Here is a 19465-nt window from a genome sequence, read left to right on the forward strand (position 1 = left end):
AATCTTGTTCTCAAGAGGCCACTCTTGACCCTTTTTTCTTTTCTTTTCTTCTTTTTTTTTTTTTTTTTCCTAAGAAGAAGCAGGGAGCCAGAGGGAGAGGGGAACAGAGAATCTCAAGCAGGCTCTATGCCCAGTGAGTAGCCGATCTCATAACCCTGAGATCATGACCTGAGCGGAAATCAAGGTCAGATGCCTAACCGACTGAGCCACCCAGGCACCTGACTCTTAGTCTTAGTAAGTATTTTTCATATTGCCCTTTCCCAGATAAGAGTTCCTTCAATTCCTAGTTTGCTGAGTTTTTTTCCTGGAATGAGGGTTCTGTTTTTGTCATGTTCTTATCTATACCTCTAGAGAAGATAAAATTCCTTTAAGTATTAATGTGGTAGATTACACTGAACTTTTTAAATATTAAGGGAGGGTCCTATTCCTACAATAAGGTGCATATAGTCACAACACATTCTCCTTGTATATATTGTTGATTTGTTTTTTTTTAAGATTTTATTTATTTATTTGACAGAGAGAGATCACAAGCAGATGGAGAGGCAGGCAGAGAGGGAGATAGAGGGAAGCAGGCTCCCCGCTGAGCAGAGAGCCCGACACGGGACTCGATCCCAGGACCCTGAGATCATGACCTGAGCCGAAGGCAGCGGCTTAATCCACTGAGCCACCCAGGCGCCCCTGATTTGGTTTTATATTAAGAATTTTACATCTATTTTTTTGAGTAGTGTGCTGTAACTTTCTTTTTAGTAACACATGGTTGGTTTTGCTATCAGAGTAATAATGACTCATAAATATGTTGGCAATCTTCATTCCTCCATTTTCTGAAAGTTTGTGTCAAGTTAATTTTTTAAAAATATTTTAAAAGGTTGGTAAAATCCACTTATAAAGCCATCTGTACTGGAATTTTCTTTATGGGGAGGTTTTTTTTTTTACTCATAAACTTAATTTCTGTAGATACTGGGTGATTCACATTTCCTGTTTCTTGTGGTCAGTTTTGGCAACTTGTGTCTTTCAAGAAAATGTGTCCATTTAAGTTCAATTCCTGAGAATGTTAATGTTCCAGACTGACCCTGACCTTCCCCTATCAAAGGTGCCCTTGTTTCCAACAATCCACCCTCTCACTAGCTAACTAGGACTTACTCTTCGGAGCTCTGCCATCATTTCCTGAGTTTCTAGCAATTGAGTGTCGGACTTCCCATGTGGGGCCAATGCATGTCTTTGGGGTTGAGGGTGGATCTCCCAGCTGCTTGCTTCCATGGCACCGGTAATCTCTTTCTTAATAGTCCTTCCATTTGTACGTCTGCCTTCCCAATCAACTACTGGCCCACTGTTTTCCTTATCACGGTATCCCAGCACTTTGCAGAGAGCTGGCACAAGACAGACATTCGATAAGAGTACTTACCAGAATTAAATAGAATATGACTTAAATGGAGAGAACTGACTTGTTTTACAGAACATCGCACAGGGGACCAACAAAGTCATGAGAGCGGCTTAAGGTCACCATGTTCCTGGCAAGGCCACAGAGAAGACAAGCAGTGGAGTGGTTCCCAGCCATACTTGTCCTGAGGGATCCTGCTTGTTTGTTCCACTCAAGGCTCGGCGCAGGCCGGGGCCTGGGTACCCTAACTCACTGCCGATGCCCCAGGACGTGTAGGGGTCGGTGGAAGAGTTCAACAAAGGTCCCAACTGAGTGAAGGAGAATTTCAAATGCCACTGTAAAAATTCTCACAGGGGAAGGATGTTTTAAGGATGCCCTCGCTTTAACCCGGAAAGGCTTCTCCATGGGTGCAAGCAGGCGTACGTTTGCCAAGTAACCTCCGAGACTCTAACTGCTTCCAAACTGGGAAACTGAGGCCCAGGAGGCAGAGGGAGGCGTCCTCAGGTGCCAGCAGAGGAGACCCGGAACCGTGGCCCGAATCTTCCCCGCGGTGGTCTTCTCGGCTTTTGCTGTGCGCAGGCCGGGGTCGGCACCGGGAAGGATGGGGGCGGAGGCGTGGTGGGGGGTCCGCCCCCCCCCCCCAGGGTCAGGGAACCCGGCAGCACGCGGGGCACGCCTAGGTGTACGGGAAGCCTGAGGGCGGGTCCGCGCGGCGGAAGCGACCCGGGCGCCCGATTCAGCAGCGCGGGTGCTGCCTCCCCCGCGCCGCCCGGGGCTTCGATCGCGCTTTGCCCGGCAGCGGAGCGGGGCCTCCCTCGGCGCGGGCTCGGGGATCGCCCGCAGGAGTCGCCGCTTGCGTCTCGCAGTCCCCGGCCCGGCGCACACTTCCTTGTCCGCGAACCTCAGACGTGTCGTCTCGCGAGGCTCAGCCGCCCGCCGAGGCCTCGTCCCCGCCGCGCTGCGGCAGGAACCCGGGCCCTGCGCTCCAGCCCGGCGTCGCTCCCGCTGCTCTGCCCCGCCGCCGGCCCGCGCCGCCGGGGGTGGGGAGCGAGGTGAGCGCCGGGAGAGCCTGGCACGTGGAGCGGGGGAGGGGGTGCTTCGGGGAGCCGTGTTTACCCGCGGGGACGCCCCGGGGGTCGGGGCCGCTGGCTGTCCCCCGGCACTGGGTGTGCGCGCTTGCCTCTGGACCGACCGGGAATTCGGCGAGGAGCGATGATAACCTATTTTACCGAACTTGAGCCACGAGCCGGCTTTAGTTCTAGGTAGCTCCTCCGTTCATAGCCTCCCTGCTGCCCTGCGGTTTTACACGCCTCCGCAGATGGCAAAGCTGGCTTGGAAAGCGGAGGAGCTCACAGCCGCGGGCAGGAGACCACCCTCTCCTGGCACCTGTGCTTTGCCAGGCCCTGGGGCTCTGCAGGGTGCCTGCCCTTGGGAGACCCTCAGTCGTCCTCCCCTTGGTCCCCCACCCTCCCTCGATCACCAAGTAATCTCGGGCCCTTTAGCCCTGTTGACAGCAATCACTGCAAGACCCCTGGGACTCTGGGCTCTTTCTGCTTAAGTCAGAACATTTTCCCCCTGGTGTTCTTTTTTTTTTTTTTTTAATTATTATTATTTTTTTATTTGACAGACGGAGATCACAAGCAGACAGAGAGGCAGGCAGAGAGAGAGAGGGAAGCAGGCTCCCGGCTGAGCAGAGAGCCTGATGTGGGGCTGGATCCCAGGACCCTGGGATCATGACCCGAGCCGAAGGCAGAGGCTTTAACCCACTGAGCCACCCAGGTGCCCCTCCCCCTGGTGTTTTGAAATTGAGGTCAGCAAGAATGGAAAAAGAACGCTGGCGGCTCCGCAGGCTGCAGAATGAAAAAGTCCCATAAATGTAAAACAAGGGAAAGCAGCTATATGTTACCCCATATAAAAGTAGCAAGCCTAGCCCCTGGCCCCGAAGAGATCTTTAACAGGATTTACTTGCTGAAGCCGTTGGACTTACGGTTACAACTAGTAAGGGACATAGGAAATGGTGAATATATAGACATAAGGGAAGGGGGAGCCAAGAATGGGAAGGACCGCTAGACTCCCAGTTCAGTTCTGCTGCGTTTCTGAATGCTGAATTTGGGCCCTAAATACTTTTGTCCTTTTGCAGATGTTCACTCTGCCTCAGAAGGAATCCAGGGCACCTGCCACCTGCCCGGGCCCAACCTCCATCCAGGATCTGGACAGTAACTCTGGGGATGATCTGGAAAGAGAATGCTCCAGAAAACCAGACCGGAAGCTGCCAGAGGACTGTGGAGCGAGTGGTCCCACTGCCATGTTGTCCTCGGACAGCTCCTGCCTGTCCTCGAGAGGAAGAGTCATTAAGTGGTTCTGGGACTCGGCAGAGGAGGGCTACAGGACCTACCACATGGACGAGTATGATGAGGATAAGAACCCCAGTGTGAGTGAGACCCCTGTGCCCACTGGAGCCCAAGGAAAGACTGCAGGGTGGGATGCTCTGCCTTGACCAAGAAGTTGTTCTAGATGCTGGGGTTGCAACTGTGAGCAAAAGCAAAGTTCCTGCCTTTGTGGAGTTTTTTTCTAGAAGGGGAGGCAGATGGGGAACAGAAAAAAAAAATCCCTATAATGATAATAAGTGCTATAGAGAAAATAAAGCAGAGTAAAGAGGATAGAGAATGATGAGGTGGTCTGGGGATGTTGCTGTTTTATGTAAGGTGGTCACAGAGGGCCACTTTCCTAAGGTGACAATTCGAGTAGAGACCTGAGGAAAACAAAGGATTATATTAGTTACCTGGTGCTTGTAACAAATTACCTCAGATTTCAGCAGTTTAACAAATGCATTTCATAATTTCTGGGGTTCAGGCTCTGGGTGGGTGCCACAGGCTCAGAATCTTCTGTGAACCTGCATTGAAGCCATGGTTGTGGTCTCATCTTAGGCTTGACGTGGTCGGGGGCTGGGAGAGGATTGCTTCCAGGCTTGTTGGTATGGGTGTTGGAAGGCTCCAGTCCCTCCTCACATGGGAATCTCCACAGACTGCCATGTGACATGGCAGCTGGCTTCCCGGGGCAGGCGCTCTGAGAGAGAAGGAGACACCATGAGTACCCAGGATGGAAGCCAGGGGCTTTATAACCTATTCTTGCAAGATATCCCATCTGCATATCTTGTTTGTCAGAAGTGGGTCAGTAGGTCCGACCCACACTCACGGGGAAGGGATTACACAAGGGTGTGGATACCAGGAGGTGGGGATGCTCCCTGGGAGCCATCTTGGAGGCTGCCTATCCCAGGGAGCCCTGCAGATACCTGGGGCAGGGAATGTTCCAGGGGGAGGGAACAGCCGGTGCAAAGGCTCCAGGGTGAATCTGTGCTTGATGAGTTCAAGGGACAGCACGGGGCCACGACGGCTGGAGTGAAGCCCCTCGACTGGCAGGGGACGAGGTCAGAGAGATCAGGCGGTGGCCTGGAGACGGAGACTGTGGGCATTATGGGACGCAGACAGGCTTCTGGTTTGGGACACAGCACAGTGGAAGGCGTCGGGAGGAGGAGCAGTATGATCTGATTTTGGCTTTCAGAAGAGGCCTGGGGCTTAGGCTGTTGTGTGGAGGTCAGGGTGAGTGCAGGCCGGCAAGGGAGGAGGGAAGCCATTGCAAGAAGGGAGACAGGAAGCTCTGGCGGCTCAACAGGGTTCTTCACCGTGGAGGTGAGATGAGGTTGGGCTGTACTTTTTTTTTTTTTTAAGATTTTATTTATTTATTTGACAGAGATCACAAGTAGGCAGAGAGGCAGGCGGGGGAGGGGGGAGCAGGCTCCTCGCTGAGCAGAGAGCCCGATTCGGAGCATGATCCCAGGACCCTGGGATCATGACCTGAGCCAAAGGCAGAGGCTTTAACCCACTGAGCCACCCAGGTGCCCCTGAACACGTATTTTGAAGGTAGGAGCGACAGGATTTGTGGACAGATTAGCTGTGAGCAGAGGAGCCTACTGCTCTGTTCCTCAGCGAGTGAAGGAGCCATGCCTTTTATTGGTCAGAACACTGGCTCATTGAAGCTTGGCTTCCATATCCTGCCTCCTTCCTCATTGCCCCAATACCACAGGGATCAGGGGTTAGAGAGCATGAGTCTCCCTGGGGACTCTATGGGCGGCTTGAGTTGTGCCTTCCCCACTCTTGCTCCTATGAGTGGGTGCCTCATGGGGTGGGATCAAGGTGGTGTGTGGTTGCACACGGTCTCCCAGGGGTCCATTTCTGCAGCCCCAGAGCCCTTCCTGCTCCGCATGTATCCTTGTTCCTGGTCCTCCCGGAGCACTGCTTTACTTTGTACCTTGTTTTATACCACAAACATGTATTGGGTCCTACTAAGTGATGGTTTCTCGGGCATGCATCCCCTTCAGGGACCTTCCCATCCAGTGGGGGACACAAAGCATGTCCGTCTGTCCTTGTGACCTGGGCAGAGTGAGCAGTGCTCTACATGGGGACAGACCACGAGTTTTGTGTTCCAGAAGAAGGAAAGATCCTTTCTAGCTGGGGTTCTGGGGAGGTTTCCTGGAGGAGATGGCCTTTGAACAGAGCTTTAGAAATGGGAAGATGGACCAGGGTGCTGAGAGGAGGTGGGGCCCAACAAGGCTAAGGAAGGGGGTTGGGGAGGGTGCGATCGGTCCCGCTTTGCTTATCTGCCTCCATGTGCATTTCAGGCCTTCCCTTTGGGACCGCTTGGCTATGCTCACTCTGCCTCCCTGTCTCTCTCTCCAGGGCATCATTAATTTGGGCACCAGTGAAAACAAACTCTGCTTTGACCTGCTCTCCAGGCGGGTAAGTCCCGTACATGTCTGGGAGCCATCAGCAGCTCCCAGGGCCCGTCTGCTCTTGGACTTCCTGGAAGGCTTCCCTGACCAGAGTCTGCCCCTTGCCTCTGCAGCGCTGGCCTGAGAGTCCTCTCACCCCGGTTCCAGATCTGCCTCAGGGACAACTTTCTCTGTGATCTTGGGCCAGTCACTTCCCTATTCTGGTCCTGCTTTACCTCTTCCCATACTCAGCCCCTCCTGCTGGCTGGGTCCTGCTCTCCCAGCAGGATGGCGGTGGTGAGGGGACACTCAGTGGGATGTGGTCAGCATTTAACAACTGCCTCTGGGGTAGGGAGGACTCTGATTTGTAGATTTTGCCAGTTCTCATAGTGTAAATACTCCCGGCTGATTTCAAGCCACGGATGTGACATCCTTGCACACAGAGTTGGGAAAAAGGTTTGTAGTGTCCCTGCCATGCAGACGCAAAGATGGAAATAACTTCAAGAATACACATAAACATGTAGTAACATAGGGACGCCTGGGTGGCTCAGTCCATTAAGCGTTTGCCCTCTGCTCAGCTCCTGATCCCAGGGTCCTAGGATAGAGTCCCGCATTGGGCTCCCTGCTCAGTGGGGAGCCTGCTTCTCCCTCTGCCTGCCGCTTCTCCCTCAGCCTGCCGCTCCCCCTGCTTGTGCATATGCTCTCTCTTTCTCTGAGAAATAAATAAAATCTAAACAAAATGTAGTAACATAATCAGAAGCAGTGATATTTTAGTAACTACGTTTGTTTTTAATGTAATTTACTTATTTATACATTGACATAATTTAATTTTTTTTAATGGTTTTTTTTTTTTTTAAACACAGCATGTAAAATTCCTGGAAATGTAATAAACAGATTTCTTGAGCTGGTCCGAGCCATTTCTAGCAAACCACTGAAAATGCCTGATAGATGTGTCTCCCAGGGCCACAGACTCCAAGTTTGGGATGCACACCTTATTTCTGAGGGTGACAAATCCAAGATCCAAGGGGAGAGGGGTGTAGGAAGGGGGCTCAAGATGCCTGTCCTATCCAGCCAGTTCCCTGCTATACTGTCCAACAGAAGTAAAATGTGAGCCATGTATGTAATTTAAAATTTTCTATTAGATAAGTAAAAAGAAACTGGTAAATTCATCTTAGTAATTAATATATTTTTTTTACCTCTATCTATTGAAAATAGGACCGTTTCAACATGTAATCAATCTAAAAAATTAAGATATGTTACATACTGTTTTCATATCACGTTTTTCAAATCCAGTGGGTCTCAGTTCAGACCAGTCGCATTCAAGGTGCTCAAGGGACACACGTGGCTGTGGCCTTCCCACTGGACGGTGTGGCTCTCTGGGCGGCAGGACAGACGGGAAGGGTTGGAGTCATATACAAGTGGCTGACTGCCCTTCTTCTTTTGGTCCACTCGCTAAGACTTCTGCCTTTCTTTGACATTGTGTCTGTGATGCCCTGGGAGTTACTAACCCAGTGCCTGGTCAGGGTGGGGATGGTGTAAAAAGGCCATACTTTCCAAAGCGTAAAGTTGAGCTGAGCCCATGGGAACACAATGACTCGAGTCCCTCCAGAAGTTGGAGCAAACTCCGAGGGGATGGCACCCAATTCTGGGACCCCTTCTGTCACCCCAGGGAGTAGCTGAGTAGCATAGTCTCCTATCACTGCTTCTACCAATTCACCCCTCTGGGTTATTTATGTATTTATTTATTCAAGAGATTTCTTTATTTATTTGAGAGCACGCACACATGCAAACACGGGGAGGGGCAGAGATAGAGAGGGCGAATCTCAAGCAGACTCCCGGCTGAGCAGGGAGCCTGACATGGGGCTCGAACTCACAACCCTAAGATCATGACGCAAGTGGAAATCAAGAGTCAGATGCTTAACCGACTGAGCCACCCAGGTGCCCCCACTCCTCAGGGTTTCTTAGATGGCAGTGTTGTAAAAAGAGCACTGGATTCTTCTAGCAAGTGGCAGAGCTGAGGGTTTTGTCTCGGCTCTGCCATTTGCTAGCTCCGTGACATTGGCAGAGTCACCTCACTTTCTGGAGCCTCGGTTTCCTCCTCTGCAAAACGGGCAGGAGAAGGCTGTGCCCGTGCTGCCTCTCCCCTCATTTTTCTGATGAGCAGACCAAGCCCAGGCTTTCGTGGTGGGGGCCGTGTGGATGTGGGTGGAAGCGCCACGCCAGCGGTCACTACGAGGGTGTATGGCGCTCAACCGCCCTTCCCTCTGTCCCCAGCTGAGTCAGAGCGACATGCTGCGGGTGGAGCCGTCCCTGCTGCAGTACCCCGACTGGAGGGGACATCTGTTGTAAGTAGCTGCTGCGGGCCGGTGGTTCCCAGCCCACGGGGTGGTCTTGCTCCCGAGGACATAGGACATCTAGAGACACTTTTGCTTGTCCCAGCTGAGAAGGGGCTCTTCAGGCATTTACTGGGTAGTGGCCAGCCCCCACAACAAAGAATTATCCCGCCCCGGATGTGACTGTGGCAGGTGGAGAAAGCCTGCCTTGGGCTGAGGGCCATCCTGGAGGTCTGGCAATCATGGGGTTTCCTGGAGGGTCTGTGGGGTACTAGGGCCTCTGTGGGTCTCACCACAGCTTGGGAGCTCCCTCACTTGCTTCCATGGGTCTGAGGCAGGCGGAGGGTCTTCAGGCATGGAGTCCTTCTCCCTGCTCTCCCAGTAGTTGTAGAGGAAGCAGGATCATCTTCGGGGGCTGCTGGTGGGGGCATTTTCCTCCTGGTCCGATGGGGCGAGTTAAATAATGCTAATTGGAGCTGGTACTTAGTGAGCACTTGCTGGGGGCGGCTGCTGTCCCAGGGGCTTCGTGGCCAAGCAGAACTGGATTCCAAAGTGTTCGTTCCTAGGTAATGAGGATGGTGGGCCCTGGAGACAGCCCACTGCCTTGAGTGTGGGCTCTGCACTTACCAGCAAGTGACTTATCTCCTTCAAGCCTCAGTTTCTTTATCTGTAAAATGGGAATAATAACAGCATCTTAGGATTGTTATAAAGATTGAATGAGTAAAATTCCCCATGTAATTCCTGCATGATGGAAATGGTCCAACCATGACTCTGACGATAGTTACCATTATGATAGCATTACTGTTACTAGCTAGATCTATGTGTAGGTGGAGTGTTACTTTTCATATCCCCGAGGCCAGCAGATTAAGGGGGTCGGGTGTCCTAGAACTAGAGAGAATGCAAGTGTCCGTGTGTGGGTGGTGATGGGGCAGGGGACTGGTAGGCCCTGTGACGTGGAGGCCACGCCGATCCTGCTGCCTGAGTGGGAAACCAGAGAAGGGTGGTGGCGGCTGTGTGAAGATTCACCGGGGGAGCTCTGGGACAGACCGTGGGCTGGGGATCCTCTGGCAAACACTGATCATCTCTCGGTCTGATCTCTAGCCTCCGGGAGGAAGTGGCCAGATTCCTGTCTTTCTACTGCAAGAGCCCCAACCCCCTTAAACCAGACAATGTGAGTCGCCCCCTCCTCTGCTCTCCCCTGTTCTTCTACCCACCTCCCCCAATTTTGACTGGGCAAGGGTAGGGTGGGCGTGAGATCTGCCTTCCCCTCGATTTTGGGCTGTTTCCAGGTAGAATTAGGAGCACCCCTGCCCTTTGTCTTCCTCATCCTAAATATTGAGGACATAATTTGGTTACAGTTTCTGCTCCAGTTTGTTCAGTGCTCCCTCCTTGCCTCCGTACCTTCAGGCAAGACTCTCTGAGTGACCCGCTCCCTCTTCTTGTTCTGTTGATCCAGAGAGAGCCCAAAGGATAAGCAACACAGGCACTTGGCTGTCAGTCAGGAGAGGCCTTTGGCTTCCTCTGGTGGCTTTGCTGTGACCGAGCCACAGAGGGCACCAAGTTGGGACCGGCCCCGCTTCCCTGCTAGCCTGGGTACAGCTGTAGGTCCTTGCTTCCACCTGGATGGATACTCATCTTTGTCAACGTGGATGTGTCACCCGCAGGTGGTTGTCCTGAATGGCTGTGCCTCTCTCTTCTCTGCTCTGGCCACGGTGCTGTGTGAGGCGGGGGGTAAGTGACCCATGGCTTGCTCAGCTTTGGGGGCTGCCCTATGCCTGCAGTGCCCACAGTTGCCTGTCTTTGTGGCCTGTGTCAGAATGCCTTTGGCCATAGCCAACTATGAGGCTGCAGGGGGCTTAACAAGCAGCTTGACCAGATGTACGGTCAAGATACCTGGATGTCCACAGTTTCGGAGGAGGTCAACGTGATGCCGGGGCTCGGGGCTTGTCTCTGTGATGGCCTTGGTTTTTCCTTTCATGTGCTGGCTGTCAGTGGGTCCAGAAGGCAGGGAGAAAGGGAAAGGTTGTGCCTTGCCTGTGTCTTTGTTTTATCGGGAAGGGGCAGGGGAGATACTCTTTCCCAAAGAAAGTCCCAGCGGAGCTCCCCTTATGTCTTAGTGGCCAGAACCGCTGCACAAAACCATTCCCAGAGCAGCCCCAGGCAGACGGGATAAGTTTGGTTGACTTCAACCAAACGTGGTTCCTCCCCAGGGGCTGGCGGAAGGCCCTCCTTCCTTGGACTTATTGCTGGTCATTTCTGGGAAATCTGGTGCTCTCTTAGCCAGAAAATTGGAATGGCTGGTGAGTAGGCAGCCAGCAGCGTCCCTTAGGATCCACAGTGGGACTGAGAGCAGGTCCCGATCAGGGCTCACTGTCACCAGAACAGAGGCCCCCTCACGCCAGCTTCGCTAACAGGGATTCTGGGTGATAATTACTGACCACGTGTTATGTTGCGGGCACAGCCTAAGGCTTCACACATAGGCCCATTTAATCCTCACTTCTCGCCTCTGAGGTGGGTTCTGTGCTGTCCCCACGTCCCGGATGAGGACATTAGGGCACAGGGGCTTACGTGATTTGTCAAATTCACATACAGAGATAGGACCCAGGATTTGAACCATAAGAAGAAGATTCATCACAAGGATAGGATAGGCGATTTTCCTACCTGTTCTCGAACAGCCAAGAATGGGGTCAGTGTCACACTGTCCACCTCTCACAGGGGTAGGCAGTTCCCTCCTCCTCCCCTCTATATCTGTGAACCTCTCTCTGGACCTTCCTCAACTCCACCCGCTCATGACCTTTCTGCTCAGGTGTAGGTGCTCGCCTCACGGGCATCTGTGCTTCCTGGAGCAAGTCGTGAGAGAGAGCCTGCGCCAGGTTTCTGGCCAGCCAGTACCTTGGCTCCCTTGGGTCCCTCGTTTCCCTCCGGTCCACTCCCCGTGGCTGGGCTGGGGAACATGTAGGACAAAGCTGCCCCTTCCGGAGCTGTGAGTGGGGTGGGCCGGGGGAAGGGAGGGCGGCTTGCCCACACATCCCCTTCAGAACTGGAGGGACGCCTGCCTCTGCCTCAGGGTAGACCTTGGAGATCATCAGTACTTCCCCATTCACAGCTAGAATGTTCCACACGACATGCTTCCCCACCAGATGGCCTCAGCCTTGTGTTTGAATGTCCCCAGGGAGGGAGAACCCGCTCGTCCTGAACGCACTCTCTCTCTCTGGGCAGTTCTGCCTGCTGTCCCGTTTGTCCATCTGTCGAGCCCAGACCACCCCGCAGCTTCAACTCCCTGGATCCTGGTCTGTCCTTGGAGTGAGCCAGCACATGGGGTGCTTCAGAGGGACCCTCCGAGGTTCAGTGTCCTCATCGGGAGAGTGAGGGTGACAGGAGTACTGACGTCACAGAGCTACTGTGAGAACCAAATGAGATGACACCCAAATGTTAGCCCAGTTCCCAGCACGTAGTAAGTGTTCCGTAAATGTCAGCTACTGATGATCAGAGAAGGGGCTCATCTCAGTGGATCCAGGTGTTAGAGCTTGGGAGTTGAGAGACGGAGTGTACGCCTGGGGTTCCCCCAAAGACATGGAAGTCTGGGGAGGCGGAGTGGAGCCTGTGGGTGACGGGGGACTGGGGTGATCTGGCCGGAGGATGACAGGCCCTGAACCATTCCTTCCCTCAGAAGCGTTCCTGATCCCCGCACCTTACTATGGGGCCATCACACAGCACGTCTATCTCTATGGCAATGTCCGGCTGGTGTGTGTCTATCTGGACAGTGAGGTAAGAGTTCTTCCTCTCTGTGAGTTTGAGGGCAGACGTGGGAGGGAGTCCATGCCAGCGTCACGGCTGCAAGGAGGGTAGAGCCCTCTGTTGCCCACGGTGGTCCATACCTGGGTTTCCCTGGGGCTCCCCAGGTCCTGGCTCTGAGATCTGTGGGTCAGAGTAGAAGCCAAGGGCAGCCGCAAGGACACTCCATCAAAATAGTGGGGTGAGGAGGGGACAGAGCAGACCTCAGCGTGTAACTTCTTGGACCCCAATCAGAGGGTCTCTGGGGCCTTTTCCTGACTGAGAGTGCTGAGCTGTCCCTGATGTGATGGCATGGCCGACAATGAGGGGAGGGACCCTGCCGGGGTTTTTCAGACACTGTCCCAAGGAGGCTAGAGATGACTGTTAGGAGAGGCCCCAGAAGCTCAGTTTCGGGGGAATCACTGAACTGGGCCAGTGGCTTTTCTCCCTCTTTTTCCAGGTCACTGGGCTGGACACACGTCCATTCCAGCTCACCGTGGAGAAGCTAGAGATGGCCTTGCAGAGAGCCAATTCTGAGGTCTGGGGGTCCAATCAAACCCAAGGCTGGGAGGGGTGGGTCTGGGCAGGGCACAGACTTCTGGTGGCTGATCTCATCCTAGGTGTGGGGTTAGCACTCCGTGGTGGGGTTGGGGTGTCAGATGGCCCCAGGGAACCATTCTGGGGGTCCATTAGGAGCCTACCAGTGGAGGGTCTTCCCACTAGAGAAAGATTCTGAGACCTGTGGGAACTCGATGAACGCCCCTACCCCTGCTCCAGCTGACTTCGGTCAGGGAGTTGAGTGTGGAGCTTCGTTCAGCAGTCTCCCTGGTGATCCGAGGACCTGATTCCCCTGTCGCATCCCTCTTTGAGGGGACCTTCTGAAGAAAGGCAGAGATGAGGGTTACTCCTCCCGTGGTTCCTTTCCAGTTTGTGGCCAGTACGTGGTTCCTTTCCAGTTTGTGGCCAGTACTGTCACACATGCCTCCTGTAGGGATCTGAAAGTGCAAACCCCCGTCCATTGTTCTGCCAACAGAGGCAGCCTTCACTGGCATTTGGGCCTCTTGCCTCTGGGCTTTGTTCTCTGCCTCTGTTTTCTTTCCTGGCTGACACGTTTGCACGTATGCCATCTGCTGCAGATTCGTAATTCTCTGCCCTTACCTGCTTCATGCTGGGTCCTGAACACGTTCCCATCCCAGCTCCCCTGGATCCCACCCAGCCGCCGGCCCCATTCAGTGGGAGCGTGTGGCTCTGGCCTTCGGGAGGAGCTGAGTGTTTCCTGCCCCACTGGTGCTTTCAGGATGTGAAGGTCAAAGGTCTCATTCTCATCAACCCCCACAACCCTCTGGGCGACATCTACTCCCCAGGAGAGCTGCGGGACTACCTGGAATTTGCCAAGAGGTGAGGCACCTCACAGTCACCCACAAAAACATCCTGGCAGATCGGGCTATGGGCGCGGGCCTTGGTATGGACTCTTCTACCCTGTTCACTCTTCTGTGGGCCCCCACCAGCTTTCGCCCTTCCCCAGCACTGGGGTGGGGGGGCAGGGTTTATGGGGGTACTAGGGCTCTCTCTCCCTCTTTCTTTCTAGGACAACAGCTGTCCTACATTGTGCCCCCCAGGGGCCAGGGGCCCTGCTAAGCTCTTCACGTGCTGTATCTCATGCCCTCCGCCCAGTCACCCTATTAGTCATCATGTGGTCATGGTCCCCAGGTTGCCGAGCCCTCGAGTGAGGAGTGGAGCCTGATTATTCGAATCTGGATCTGTCTGTACAAACCTGGTTTGCTCTCAGTTGGGCCCTTCTTTTGCGGATGTGCCCGAGGCCTTTGCCTCTCCTCTGAAGTGCTTCAGAAGCCGTCAGCTGCGTACAGAGCTTCCTGTGTGGAGCATTAGACACAGGGAAAGGTGTTTCTGGAACAAAGTTTGGCAGCCCTGGGCCCGACCATGGTCCACTGGGTTTCTGAGTCATTGCTTCCCCACCGCAGGGGACCTATTTGACCTGCAGACTAAGCCGTCTCCTCCCCGGCCCTGCCCGTTCAGGCATGAGCTGCACGTGATGGTGGATGAGGTCTACATGCTGTCCGTGTTCGAGAAGCCGGCGGCCTACCGCAGCGTCCTGAGCCTGGAAGGGTGAGGCTGCCCTACCCGGGCAGGGCTACATTAGGGTTTCTGAGAGCTCCAGGGAGGGGCTGGGCTGTAGGCTTCCTAGGGGTGGAGGGGCTGCGAGGGTGGGAGCTGGCCCCCTGTGCCGTCCGCTCAGCTCCAGAGTGGCTTCAGCTGCGTCCATCCATCCACCCGCTCGCTCGCTCGCTCACTCACTCCGCCCATCCTTCTGCAGCCCCAGCCACGTGCCAAGCACTTCAAGCTGTTGGGGCTTTTTCATTAGATTTAGCCTGAACCAAGAATCTGGGCTGAAAGAGTTTTGGAGACTCTTGGACCAGATCACCCGCAGAGTCTATACATGCGGCACTGAGAGACTCTAACTGTTCCTGGTATGTGTTCAGAACTTTGGACCCCGTGAAATCCTTTCCATTGGTTCTCTCAGCAGGTCCTCGCGAGGCTCTGCCAAGCGCACGGTTGCGACTCCTGTTTGTTTATGGAGTAGGACAGTGAGGCGCAGAAAATGAACGACTTGTCACCTTTGCTGTGCCAGACCCTGCTTGGTGCTGGGATATAACAGGGACCGAGAAAGACGTAGGCCCCTCTCAAGCGGAACTTTTATTTCTAGCCAGAAAAAACATTTTGAAGATTTCATTTAGTTGAAGTAAATGAAAGACTCCACACATGTAGGAAGGAGAGGGAGAGAGAGCCTTAAGCAGACTCATGCTGAGGGCAGAGCCTGATGTGGGGCTCAATCCCACGACTGTGAGATCATGACCTAAGCCTCGACCAAGAGTTGGATGCTTAACCGACTGAGCCAGCCAGGTGCCCCCAGAAAAAACATTTTAGTGGCGAAATACACAGTCATTTGATTGTGGCTGTGATAAGTGCTAAAAAGGAGAAGTCTGGGGAGGCATGAGGGGATCTGCTTGGGGTCCCCAGTGGGCCCAGGCTACTGGGAGTGGTCAGAGAAGGTCTGTTTGAGGAAGTAGAACTTGAGCTGAGCTCTAGGTCAGGGATCAGAAAGTATTTTTGGATTAGATGTCGAATATTTTTAGGCTTTGCAGGCCTATGGTCTCTCATTCAACTCTGCCATATGGCACAAAAGCAGCTATAGACATTATGTACATGAAAAAGCATGGCTGTGTTCCAGTAAAGCTTTATTTACAAAAACAGGCTGTGGGCTGGGTTTAGCCTGCAGGCTGTATTTTGCTGACCCTGACGCTAAAGGATGTGTAGGAATTGATGATTCAAAAAGGTGAAACCAGGGCTTCACACAGACACAGAACTAAATTCATCCAAATATGTATGAGCTTTTGTGGATCTGCGTTGCCTCTGTCCCCACCTGTATTCTCTGCAGGCTGCCTGACCCCCAGAGGACCCACGTGATGTGGGCGACCAGCAAGGTAGGTTCCTGGCTGGCCTCGGGGGTGTCACGGAAGTGGGAGGGCAGAGAGGTGGGTGGAACCAGCTTCCTTGGTGGAGGGCTGGCCACTGCCCAGGGTGCCTTTCTCTGCAGGACTTCGGGATGTCTGGGCTCCGCTTCGGCACGCTCTACACGGAAAACCGGGACGTGGCCACTGCGGTGGCTTCCCTCTGCCGCTATCATGGCCTCAGTGGTTTGGTCCAGTACCAGATGGCACAGCTGCTTCGGGACCGTGGTGACTGCCTGGGCCTGGTCATTTGAGAATGGGGGGTGGAGAGGTTATAGTCAGTTGGGAATGGGCCAGGGATCAAGGGTGCTTCTTGCATGAGAAGAATTTGGGGTGGTGTTCGAGAACCCAGTGCCACGACTGGTTCATAGCCCACTCCGTCACTTCCTGACCATGTGGCACACTACTTCACTTCCCCAAACCTCAGTTCGTGTGATTTGGCAATTCGAATAGCACCTGGCATATCATAGGCACTTGGTCAACGTGAACTCATCATTATTAGCTGTGAGCACTTGAAAAAAGAGAAAGTAGAAGCAACAAAGGGAAAACAGTTATAACGGGAGTATCTCTGCCTATGAGGATCTCAGCCAGTGGGTCTAGATAGCAAAGGGGATCTATAATTGCCACCTTGTAGTGAGCCCTGCTAGATGTTCTCATTGTACCACCTTATTTCCCAGAATCCTAGGATGCAGACATTTCCTGCCTTTCCCCTGGTATTTTATAGATGTGGAAATGATTATACACCTGCTAGAACAGCCAAAATTTAAAACGACAGTGACCCCATCACACGCTGGTGAGGACGTGGAGCAGCAACTCTCACGCTGCTCGCGGGATAGAAGGTGTTGTGGCCACTTTGGAGAGCCAAGTTGCTTGCCGAATTAAACCCACACTTACCACGTGGCCCAACAATCCCACTCCTAAGCTGTTTATCCTCATGGTCGCACAAACCCTCCGTGTGAAAATTTATAGCTGCTTTGTTCACAATCACTCCAAATATCCTTCCGTGGGGGAAGGAGGGAACAAAGTGGGGCACATCTGTACAATGGAGTAGGGCTCTGTGGCGAGGTCCAGGGCAGTCCACAGTAAGCTCAAGGGCATTGTGCTGTGTGAAGGGGGCCAGTCTCCAAGGGTGACATGACTGTATGATTCTACTTCTGTGACACTGTAGAAGAGGCAAGACCAGGTGACAGAGAACTGACAGACCAGTGGTTGTCGGGGGCAGGGGAGTGTCGGGACTATGAACAGCATGAGGGTGCTCTTTGGGGCCAGGGAACTGTTTTGTGTCCTGCCTGCAGGTGGTGGGTTACACAGATAGATACCTGTGTTAAAACTTATCAAAAGGGGGGGTGGGGTGCCTGGGTGGCACCATCAATTAAGCATCAAACTCTTGGTTTCAGCTCTGGTCACAATCTCAGGGTTGTGAGGTCGAGCCCTGCATTGGGCTCCATGCTGGGTGTGGAACCTGCTTGAGATTCTCTGTCCCCCGTTCCCTTTGCCCCGTCTGCATGCTCGCTCTATAGCTCTCGCTTTCTCTCGCTCTCAGAAAAAAAAAAAAATCAAATTGTTTAAAAACGATTGAAAACCCTCATCAAATGGGACACCAAAGAAAGTTAATAAAAAGCTGAGGATGGGAAGGTGAAGTTGCCCCAGGCCCCACCTCTTGTCAGGGGCCAGGCTGGGATCTGAACAGCAGCCTCCAGGGCTTGGAAACATCTGTGTGTGAGGGGGCCTTCTGTTAGGATCTGCACCCCGGGGAACCCTGTGTCTGCAGGGCTGGCAGCTGTGAGGCCAGCTACCTGGATTTCCAGTGCTTTCTACTGGACATGGACTATTCCTGTGGCCCCCACCCACAGCTGGAGAAAGGATCTTGGCAGCTCATGGCCTTTCTCTTGTCAGCATTTAGACTCGTGGGGCAGCCTGGAGGGTTGGTGAGAGATTTCTTTGTTGGTTTCTCTTTTCCCCCAAACAGACTGGATCAACCAGGTGTACTTACCGGAGAACCATGCCCGGCTCAAGGCTGCCCACGCCTACGTGGCAGGAGAGCTCCGGGCCCTGGGCATCCCCTTCCTGAGCCACGGGGCGGGCTTCTTCATCTGGGTTGACCTGAGGAAGGTAACACAGGTGGGGCTGCATGGGTGCGGAGTTGTGGGGGGGGGAGTAGTTGAAGCCTCTCTCCGGCAGGTGAGGGGCAGGGGTGTCTCCTCTCCCACCTGAGCCCCTGCCACCCTCCCAGTTCCTGCCCGAGGCCACCTTTAAGGCAGAAATGCTGCTTTGGCGCCAATTTTTGGACAACAAGGTGCTGCTGTCCTGTGGTCAGACCTTTGAGTGTAAAGAGCCCGGCTGGTTCCGCTTGGTCTTCTCGGACAAGGCCCACCGGCTTCGGCTGGGTAAGCGACCTCCCCTCCTCGCCGCACCCTTCACTCTGCCCTCCCGCTTCTCGTCCCACCTGTGGCTCCAGCAGCCTCAGCTGGCCTGTCCTGCCGGCCGAGCCGCCAGTGCCAAGGGGCTGTCCCTTCTCCTTCCCAGGGATGCAGAGGGTCCGGCAGGTGCTGGAGGGCAAATCCCGGGTGGCAGAAGAGCCCTCTTCCTGTCAGACCCAGGAGCCAAGGAGTCAGCGCAGGTGAGCTGGTCATCGCCTGGTGACAGCAGGGCCTGGTGACAGCAGGGCCTGGCAGCCACCGCCAATCTGAGCCGACTGGGGCTGCGGAGACCCACGGCAGCTGGGCCTTTTGTCAGGAGGGAGTCCAGCGTGACCTCACCCGCGAAGAAGAGCCATTCCTGGCCCTGCTCAGGGCATGGGATAGGCTCCTCCAGCCGTGCTGTGCCTCGGCCCCTCCCCCTCTATTAAACAGAACTGGAAGAAACTAGGAGCCTCTGTTGTGAGTAATTTTTTAAAAAAACTTTATTTTTTTCCTTTCAGTGTTCCAGGATTCATTGTTTATGCAGCACACCCAGTGCTCCATGCAATAAGGGCCCTCCACAATACCCACCACCGGGCTCACCCCATCCCCCCTCCTCCAAAACCCTCAGTTTGCTTCTCAGAGTCCACAGTCTCTCGTGCTTCATCTCCCCCGTGTTGTGAATAATTTACAGAATGGAGGAGTCGTGACTGCTCCCGACCACAAGCCCTCGCCCCCCTGAGGACGTGAAAAGAAAACAACGTGTACCTTCTTTTGATGACGCCCTCTTTCGTCCTTTGTTGCCGGGAAACAAGTCAGAAGAACAGTGCACAGAAGACAGAGCACACCCAGGAAATAAACAGGAGCGATAGTTCCCAAGTCCCAGGAGGAAGGAGTTAATTCTGTATGTTCCAATCGTTCTCCCCAGGGAGGGTGTGTGGGCCCCCAGGACACCTGGGACCTGGGACAGGCCTCCACTTGGGCGGCGACAGACAAGACGCAGGGGGGCGACCAGGAAGAGCTGCTCTGCCTCCTTCCTGGCAAGGAACTGCCTTCACCAACCATGTCATACCCGAGTGAGCCAGCCATGACTGCTGCGGGGAGCATAGGGCTGGACTTGATCCCAGGCTGGCCCTTCCATCCTAAGCAGGCAAGGGGCCACTTGAGCCATCCTCAGGGGAGCTTGAGTTTGGAGCCCAAGTGGGCTTTCTGGACTGACGTTAAAGCTGTGTGCGGAGGACTCTTCTCTGGGGTAGAAAAGCGGTCTCTTTCCTTGCTTCTGT

The 19465-nt window shown here is 53.9% G+C and overlaps 1 protein-coding gene across 1 annotated transcript; it reads left to right on the forward strand.

Annotated features, from left to right (window-relative positions):
- Positions 1 to 2060: 2060 nt before the first annotated feature.
- ACCS (1-aminocyclopropane-1-carboxylate synthase homolog (inactive)) lies at positions 2061 to 18662 on the forward strand. The gene is made up of 15 exons (XM_032359075.1): positions 2061 to 2430; positions 3519 to 3809; positions 6115 to 6174; positions 8421 to 8491; positions 9581 to 9650; positions 10144 to 10210; positions 12150 to 12247; positions 12714 to 12791; positions 13551 to 13651; positions 14291 to 14380; positions 15711 to 15756; positions 15870 to 16011; positions 17753 to 17895; positions 18017 to 18170; positions 18310 to 18662. The coding sequence occupies exons 2-15, from the start codon at positions 3519 to 3521 to the stop codon at positions 18405 to 18407; spliced, it is 1509 nt and encodes a 502-aa protein (XP_032214966.1). The 5' UTR covers positions 2061 to 2430; the 3' UTR covers positions 18408 to 18662.
- The last annotated feature ends 803 nt before the right edge of the window (positions 18663 to 19465 follow it).

Source organism: Mustela erminea, chromosome 9, assembly GCF_009829155.1.
Source record: "Mustela erminea isolate mMusErm1 chromosome 9, mMusErm1.Pri, whole genome shotgun sequence".
Lineage (NCBI taxonomy): Eukaryota > Metazoa > Chordata > Mammalia > Carnivora > Mustelidae > Mustela > Mustela erminea.